At 62.5% G+C, this 8,120-nt stretch overlaps 1 protein-coding gene across 1 annotated transcript; it reads left to right on the top strand.

Moving 5' to 3' along the window:
• The first annotated feature begins 2,646 nt into the window (after positions 1–2,646).
• EN2 (engrailed homeobox 2) lies at positions 2,647–7,816 on the top strand. Its single transcript, XM_022576667.2, has 2 exons — positions 2,647–3,561; positions 6,737–7,816. The coding sequence occupies exons 1-2, from the start codon at positions 2,892–2,894 to the stop codon at positions 7,051–7,053; spliced, it is 987 nt and encodes a 328-aa protein (XP_022432375.1). The 5' UTR covers positions 2,647–2,891; the 3' UTR covers positions 7,054–7,816.
• The last annotated feature ends 304 nt before the right edge of the window (positions 7,817–8,120 follow it).

Below are 8,120 nucleotides of genomic sequence, written 5' to 3'. Positions count from 1 at the left end.
ACGTGTGTAAGTAGGGTGCTCCCACAAAACTCACCAGCTTCATTTTTCCAGGCACACACAGACTATGGGCTTCATTTTTTGAGACCCAGGGAGGGCCACTGGCAGGTGTGTATCTAGCCAGGTAATTTGGTGAAGACCCTTCCACTGGTGGGGGAGGGAAGAGAGATGTGAGTCACCCCAGTGGGAAGTGCTTCCCCATCCTGCCTGAGTCTCACCGAGGACCAATGAGCCTCCCCCTCTGCCTCCAGAGCCTACCCACACCCAGCCACCTACCTGCATTTAGCAGCAGGTGACCCAGCCCAGAACCTCTTCCTGCCCAGTGCATGCCCCTCGTCCGCAGGTGAAATTCCCCCCCAGCAGCACCCTGTAACTGTTGCTGCTAGTTCAGCCCAGGCCTGACTCTGGAGCCCGCAGTGGGTGGACAGAGCTGGGGTGGAGAGAGGATAGGACCTGGGTGGGAACCAGAGAAAAGGAGAGCCAGGTCAGGGTCAAGCCTTCAAGCCTCATCGTGGCCTGGTGGTCACACCGCCAGGAGGGCTGCTTGTCCAGACCTTACTCCATCCCTCCGGGCCTGACAGCCTCCTGCTGGCTGCCCCAGGCCCAGGGCCGGCCCCGTGGGGGGCCTCAGTTGCTGGGTACCCCGAAGCCACCTGGGCTCTCCCTCTTCTGCCTCTCCCCATCCTTCCTCTCATCCCCCTCCAGTGTACTTTTATTGTGCCGGCGCCCCAGCACCCTCAAAGTTGCCCTTTTGGATGTTTCTCGAACTTTGAAAATTTCCATGAAAGTGCCTTTTAAACGATGGACAGGCATGCCTGGGGTAACAACGGGTGTTTGGTTGGGTGTCTGCAGCTGGGGGCAAGGACAGAAGAGTGAACAGAAGGAGCCAGAAGGAGGAGGGGGGAGCGAAGGGGAAACAGAAGTTCAAGTTGGACATTCTGACAGCAACTGGAAAGGAAATTTAGAAAGGGATAGAGGAAAGCGGGGGCGGGGAAGAAATTGGGGGGCCACCCCACCACGTGATTTCTAATTTCCCTTTCAGATGGGCCCTGCTCTCCAGAAAAACTAGTTTAAAGGGTTTTAAGACAAGAAAATGAGGTGAATGTCTTTCTGGTAGTCCCTCCGTGGGGGAGAGGCTTGGGCTGGGGCAGATGACGGGTGGGAAATTGGGGGGAGGCAGCTGCTCTAGAGTATTTTCTCTCCACGTGGTTTTGAAGTCTTGGCTGGCCGTCAGCTCCCCTTCCCTTTCCAGAAAAGAAGACTCATTTATAAGCCTCATGCTCCTTTATTTCTCTTCCCCCACACGGAGTCCCAAAGCGTATTCCCGAGCTCTTCTGGATCTGCATGCACGTTTCAGGAGGATCGTTGTCCCGGGGTGGAATCCTACCGTATGCACGCGGCTCCCTGCACAAGCGCGCACACGCGCACGTACACGCACACTTACGATGAGTGTCTGTAGGAAGAGGGTCCTGCGCGTCAGCTCTGCGTTTAAGACAGGAATCTGCCGGGTTACCAAAGTCAAACGTAAGTGACAATTCCCCTCTCCGACCAGCAAGGAAGGCGGACTACAAAAGTCCCTTTGTATCTCGGCAGCTCACTTAATGTTATTTATGCATTTTGTGCAAGGAATTGTGGGATTTTTCCCCACGGTAAACAATATGGAAATGTTAAAAAATAGCAATCTTCCAGCGCTTGTCCACGTCTGCACGCCGGGGTGACCCGGCGGGGCTATCGCGCGGGTTTCTCAGATCCCTGAACCGAGAAGCGGCAGGGAAAACACGAGCGAGCTCAGGGTACGCGGTCGCGGTCTCGCCGGTTCGGGTTCCGGTCTCCGGAGCGCCAGGACGCTGCCGCTTTAAGGGGAGGAGGGGCGAAGACGGCGGGGGAGGGGCGGCGGGAGGCTCCTGTCACCAAGCGGCCGCCGGCGCGTCACGTGGGCGCGCGGCGCCGCGACCATTGGCCCGAGGCACGTGTCCAGGAGACCGGCCCGCGACGTCACTCGAGGGGGCTCTGTTAAAAATAAGAACAAAAATCCAGAGTCAAAGTGTCTCGGGTTGCGCTGAGTGGCCTGGAAATTTCCGAGCCGCGCGGAGGCCGAGGCGGCGAGGGCGCGCAGACGGCGAGGGAGCGCGGGCGGCCCAGCCCGGCCCGGCCGTGCCCGCGCCTCCCGCCGCTCACCCATGCGACTCGGGCCGCGGGGCTCGGCGGGGCTCGGCGGGGGCGCGGCCGCACGCCGGTGGGGCGCCCCGGTCCGCAGCGGGGCGGCGGCCGCGCGGAGGGGGCCCCGAGGCCGGCGGAGCGCAGCGCAGGCCCGCGGGCCTCCATGTGCGTGCTGGCGGCGGCGGGCGCGCTGACCGCTCGCGCCCCGCACCCTCGAGGGCCGGCCGGGGCGCGCGGGCGGGGGCGGCCGGGCGGCGGCGGCGGCCCGAGTGGGCCCCGGCGGGCGTGAGCGCGGGGGAGCGCGCTGCCTGCATGCGCGGAGCTCTAGTCCCGGGCGGCCGCCGCGGCAGCGCCGGAACGGAGGCAGCCGGACGTGGAGAGGAGCGCGGAGCCCGGAGGCGCCCCGGGTCCACGCTGGACCATTGTGACTGTCTAGCGCCTGGGTGCGCTGCGAAGACGAGGACCGGACTCTTTTGAATCTCCCGGCATCTGGGCGCGGGGCGACTCTTGGTATTTTCTAACTCAACTCGTGGATTGGAACGTGGCTCCGCTCTGAGCGCGGCCGGCGACTTGTAGGAGCCCAGCCCTGGCTGTGGCCGCCGCGCACGCCCTCGGAAGACTCGGCGGGGTAGGGGCACGGGCTGGCCGCGAGAGTCTCCGCGTGCAGAGCGGGCGGGCCGAGGGCTGATTGGAGGGACTCCCCGGAGAAGCGATTGGGAATTGTTGCCAACAGCATGGAGGAGAATGACCCCAAGCCCAGCGAAGCGGCGGCGGCGGCGGCGGTGGAGGGGCAGCGGCAGCCGGAATCCAGCCCCAGCGGCGGCTCGGGCGGCGGCGGCAGCAGCCCGGGCGACGCGGACACTGGCCGCCGGCGGGCTCTGATAATGCCCGCGGTCCTGCAGGCGCCGGGCAACCACCAGCATCCACACCGCATTACCAACTTCTTCATCGACAACATCCTGCGGCCCGAGTTCGGCCGGAGAAAGGACGCGGGGACGTGCTGTGCCGGCTCCGGAAGAGGCAGAGGCGGCGGCGAAGGCGGCGCGGAGGGAAGCGGCGGCGCGGGCGGTGCCGAGCAGCTCCTGGGGTCGGGCCGGGAGCCCCGGCAGAACGCGCCGGGTGCGCCGGGTGCGGGCGGACCGCTGCCCGGCAGTGGCGGCGGCGACTCTTCGGGTGACGGCGAAGGCGGCTCCAAGGCGCTCTCGCTGCACAGCGGCGCCAAGAAAGGCGGAGACCCCGGGGGCCCCCTGGACGGGGCGCTCAAGGCCCGCGGCTTGGGCGGCGGCGACCTGTCTGTGAGCTCGGACTCGGACAGTTCGCAGGCCAGCGCCAACCTGGGTGCGCAACCCATGCTCTGGCCGGCTTGGGTCTACTGCACGCGCTACTCGGACCGACCTTCTTCAGGTGAGTCCTGGGGACCCATGTCCTGGCCCGCCGTGGGGACGCCCGTGGGGTTGCGGGGCAGCGCTGGCGCGGGAATTTACCCGGAGGAAGAAGACACCAGGATCCCTGTCCCCCAACACAAAGACGTACACACAGCGACATTGTTTGCGGCTGACGCTGATCCCGGCAGCGGCCAGGAGAAGAGGGGACAGGACTGATTCACAAGGGGGTACAGACTTCGTAGAACGGCAAAAGCACAGGACGTCCTTTCTCTCTTGCCTTTTGGGCCTCTCCTTGCAGCCCCTAGCCCATCCCTCCCTTGGTTGGAGTTTGTTTGGTGGGAACGGGGTGGCTGGCAGACAGGCCCGGAAGCTCACACTCTCTACCCCTTCTCCGTGTTCTTCCAACTCAGTCCAGACCCGGGACCCACGCCCCGCCCACCGCAGACCTAGACTCATTCTACCACCCAGTTACCCCAGATGTGGCCAGGAAAGAAAGCAAGGCTGTTTGCTTTTCCTCAGCTGGGGCTGGTGAGGGGACCTGGGGGGATCCGCGGAGGGAAGGGATGGAAACAGAGGCGCCCTTTGCCCCGTGCCTGGTTTGATTGCCGAGCCGGCGCGCACACAGCATGGAGGAGGGAGGCCTGCAGTCCCCAAATGGAAAGGACCTTTCCCAGAGCTTTCCTGGGGCAGCTCTGCGTAGGAAAGGAGCAGATTTCAGAGGGAATGTGGCGGGAGCCCGTGGGGGTGTGCAGAGCTTCTGGGCGTATTTTTCATAGATCCGGGATTTTTAAAAGCTAAGTCCATGCCCCTGTAGAAATCAGCCGCATTAAATGCGGGTCTGCGGCTGCGAACCGCCATTAGGCGCAGACTCCATTTGTCCCCGAGCCGGCAGCGCAGAACGGACCACCTTGCCCCCCCCAGCCCTCAACTGTTTTGTGGGGGTCGTTTACCCAGTTCACAGCACAACTAAGTCACCCCTTGGCCGCCTTCCCGCAGAGATGGTGTGTATATCTCTGATGAAATCCAGATTTCTCCAGCTAGATTTTAAATTTGCTCCATTGTTCTCGCCTCTCTCCTTTGTTAATATTTAATTAACATATAGGCTCACAATGCGGCCGGCGAGGAGCCTCGGCCCGGCTTTGTGCGGCGCCGAAGTCGCGGCCGCGCCAGGCCCCAGTGGCCCGCGGGAGCCCGGCAGCCCGGCCTGGCTCGGCGGCTGGTCTTCCTGGACTTAAAAAAAAAAAAAAAAACCCGTAAGATAAGATTTGTTTCTTGGCGTTTAAGAAAGCAGCAACGCAGAGTTTTCTTGCGGAGGTTTGGTCCTGTTTCCGAGACTCCTTAAGTGTTTGCGATTTGAAAGAAAATCAAAGAAAAGGAACTAAAAATTCTGATTCTAGAAAGATTTTCTTTGCGTGAAGTGGTATCTTTTGTGGGCTGATTCGTTGTGTGCGAGCGCCCCAGGACCAGAGGAGTTTGGGGGGGTGGGGGGGTGGGAGTGGAGACGGAGAACCGGCTCCGCTACGCGAGGCTTCGGTGGGGGGCCGAGCAGGCGCGGGGCCGCCCGGGGCCTGTCGAGGCCTCGCCGAGACACCACCTTCCTCCTTGGCGCGCCGGGGACGCTGGCCGCCGCCCCGGATCCGCACCCCCCCGGGTAAGAGCCAGGCGTCTGGGCGAGGAGCAGGTGCCCTCCGCGTGGGTGCGACGGGACCGTGAGTGTGCGCGCGCGTGGGGCAGTGCGCGTGGGTGGGTGTGAGCGGGAGCGTGCTCTGGAAGCTAAAAGGCCCGGAGTGTGAGCCGAATCAGCCCTTGGCGCCCCCTCGCCAGCGCGCACGGCCTTCTCTTTCCGATCGTGCCTCCCGGAGAGGGAGGACAGGGCTCGGTGGGCGGGGCAGGGAGGGCTCGGCGCCTCCTGGGCCTGCGGACCGTCCCAGACCCCTCGCTCCGCGCGAGCTGAGGACCGAACCCACCTTCCTGCTCCTGGTCCGGGTCCGGCTGCCTCCGGCGGGGGCTCGCAGCTGGATCCCTCCGCCAGCGCTGCGCTGCGTGGCCCAGCAGCCCCTTGACCCTGCAGAGGGGCGGGGGACGGGGGAGCGAGGGGCGGGGACCTGGGTGCTCCGGCTGCCCGAGGTCAAGCCTTCTCCAGCCTCCCACCGAGGGTGCCTCGGAAGAAGCTGGGGCCAGGAGCCCCCCAGAGTCAATTCACACACTTCACAGATTAAGAACCCCAGGCGTGCAGCCGTGACTCTCTCCTGCAAAGACCTCTTACCTCACAGACATGCTCGCGGGGCCCACCTTCTGAAACCAACGAAAAGAACGCACTTGGCTCCCTTCCCTCTGCTCTCCTTTTTCAGGCCTTTTCTCATGGCAAGGTCCTGAGAGCCTCACCACCTCTGTCCCAAGCCAACCTCAAGTGCTGTAGGGCGTCCCAGCGGAGGAGGTGTGAGGGGTCAGAAGTGTGAACCTCTGTCCAAGGTCACCCGGGCCCCCAGCGGCCTCCTCCGCTCCCGACCGTGCGCCGTGCCCCCTCTCCTGGACAGGGGACTGGGGAGACCTGGTGTGAAGGGGTAGGAAGCTCAGTGCTCCAGCCCCACTCAGGCAAGGACATGTGGGCGCCTTCCCCTGGGAAGGCAGACCTCTGGGCCCCTCCTGTTCTCGGGGCCCACCTGCCCCTGCACCCCCGGCCCTTAGGACCTGGGGGTGTTCCCTGTGGGAGTCCCTTTACACCCCCCAGGGCTCTTCCTGCTACTCTGGCTGCCCTGCCCCGATCTTTCCCCCTCACCTCTCTTCCAGCATCTACTCCCGTCCTGTCCTTATTCCTGGACAGAACCTCAGAAAGGACTAGAAGAAACCTGGCCACAAAGTTGTGGTTTTTCGGTTTCCTGCAGGAGTTCTCCTTTCATCCGGAGCCCTTTCCGCTAAGCCTGCCCTTCACCGGCACTCACAGTCCCTCCTGCAGACTCCCTGGGCCACATCCTCGCTCCCCAGGGGAGGGTCCTAGAGGTGGGTGGGAGCTCCGCCCTATCCCATCTCAAGTCCAGGCCAGCTTTCCTCCAGGTCAGCCAGGTGGACCTGGGCAGCCGCCTCCCTCCCGGCTTCTGCATCCTTCCGTGCCCGTGGGTGACCTACCCATGAGTAAGGAGGCAGGACTGGAGCCCTCCTCACCCGAGTTCTCTGTGTCCGCCATGCCTATCTAGGTCCCAGGTCTCGCAAACCAAAGAAGAAAAATCCCAACAAAGAGGACAAGCGGCCCCGCACGGCCTTCACGGCGGAGCAGCTGCAGAGGCTCAAGGCCGAGTTCCAGACCAACAGGTACCTGACGGAGCAGCGGCGCCAGAGCCTGGCCCAGGAGCTCAGCCTCAACGAGTCACAGATCAAGATTTGGTTCCAGAACAAGCGCGCCAAGATCAAGAAGGCCACGGGCAACAAGAACACGCTGGCCGTGCACCTCATGGCGCAGGGCCTGTACAACCACTCCACCACCGCCAAGGAGGGCAAGTCAGACAGTGAGTAGGGGGCGGGCTCCAAGCCCAGTCTCAGTCCGAGCTAAACAATGCAATAATTTCAAATCATAAATAAAGGGCCAGTGTATAAAGATTATACCAGCATTAATAGTGAAAATACCGTGTATTAGCTATGGTTCTGCAATATTCTCTGTATATATAATTTACAGGAGGTGTAAAATCCAAAATATCTGACTATAAAATACTTTTTGAGTTTTCTTATGTTTGAGATTATGCTAATTTTACGATTTTTTTTTTTTGCGAAGGGGGCTGCGTAGGGTTTCATCTTTTTTAATCCCCTAAGTTCCATTATGGGACATCGGACACTTTTTTTCTTTTTTTTAATTTCAAAAGAAGAAAAAAATTAAAACAACTTGCTGAAGTCCAAAGATTTTTATTGCTGCATTTCACACGACTGTGAACCGAATAAATAGCTCCTACTTGGTCTATGAGTTCTGCCACTTTGTTCGTGTGGGCTTGGTGAGGGCAGCAGGAGGGGCCGCATCCCCGGCCTCGGCCTCGCCATCCGGCAGTCGGCGGCGAAAGGGCCATGACGGGGCGGCGGCTGGAGGCTCGGCCCCCCCCCCCCCGCCCTCTCCGCCCTCTCCCGCATCGCCCCTGGACGTGCCGGGCTGCCTGGGCCGAGGGGCCCACGGCCGGCTCCCCCGTCCCCGCCTCCTGCCTTCCCTCCCTGTCCTCCGGTCCCCCTCCTCGCCGAGACCTGGCCCGAGCCTCCCTGCGTGCTTCCGTGTGCGTCTGTGTCTCTGTCCCCAGTCCAGCTGCCCGCCTCCCGCCTCCGGGCACCCGCTCCGGGGCTCAGGGCCGAGGGGTCGGGTATGTGGCCGGAAGCCCGCGGGCGGTGAGGCCGCCCCACCCCTCCGGGCCTGGGCCCAGAGACTCCCCTGCGGCTCCATCAGCTGCCCAGGGGCCGCCTGGGCCCCAGAAACGCGGCCGAGGTCCGCTGCCTCCGTCTCTGGCCGGCAGAGGCCTGGAGAGGGAACTGGCATTTCCTCCCATCCTTTTTTCTTCTCTTTCTTTCTTTTCTTTTCTTTTTTCTTTTTTTTGGTAAAGTGGCCGC

The sequence above is a fragment of the Delphinapterus leucas genome, chromosome 9, assembly GCF_059928025.1.
Source record: "Delphinapterus leucas isolate spDelLeu-1000000601 "Yukka" chromosome 9, BTC_Dleu_Yukka2, whole genome shotgun sequence".
Lineage (NCBI taxonomy): Eukaryota > Metazoa > Chordata > Mammalia > Artiodactyla > Monodontidae > Delphinapterus > Delphinapterus leucas.
This window is presented reverse-complemented; position numbering and strand designations above follow the sequence as displayed.

What these genes read in the sequence shown, in the direction of transcription:
- EN2 (XM_022576667.2), top strand. Translation starts at nt 2,892, where the DNA reads ATGGAGGAGAATGACCCCAAGCCCAGCGAAGCGGCGGCGGCGGCGGCG. An exon ending in CTCGGACCGACCTTCTTCAG is followed by an intron (nt 3,562 to 6,736) that starts GTGAGTCCTGGG and finishes ATGCCTATCTAG; the next exon opens with GTCCCAGGTCTCGCAAACCA.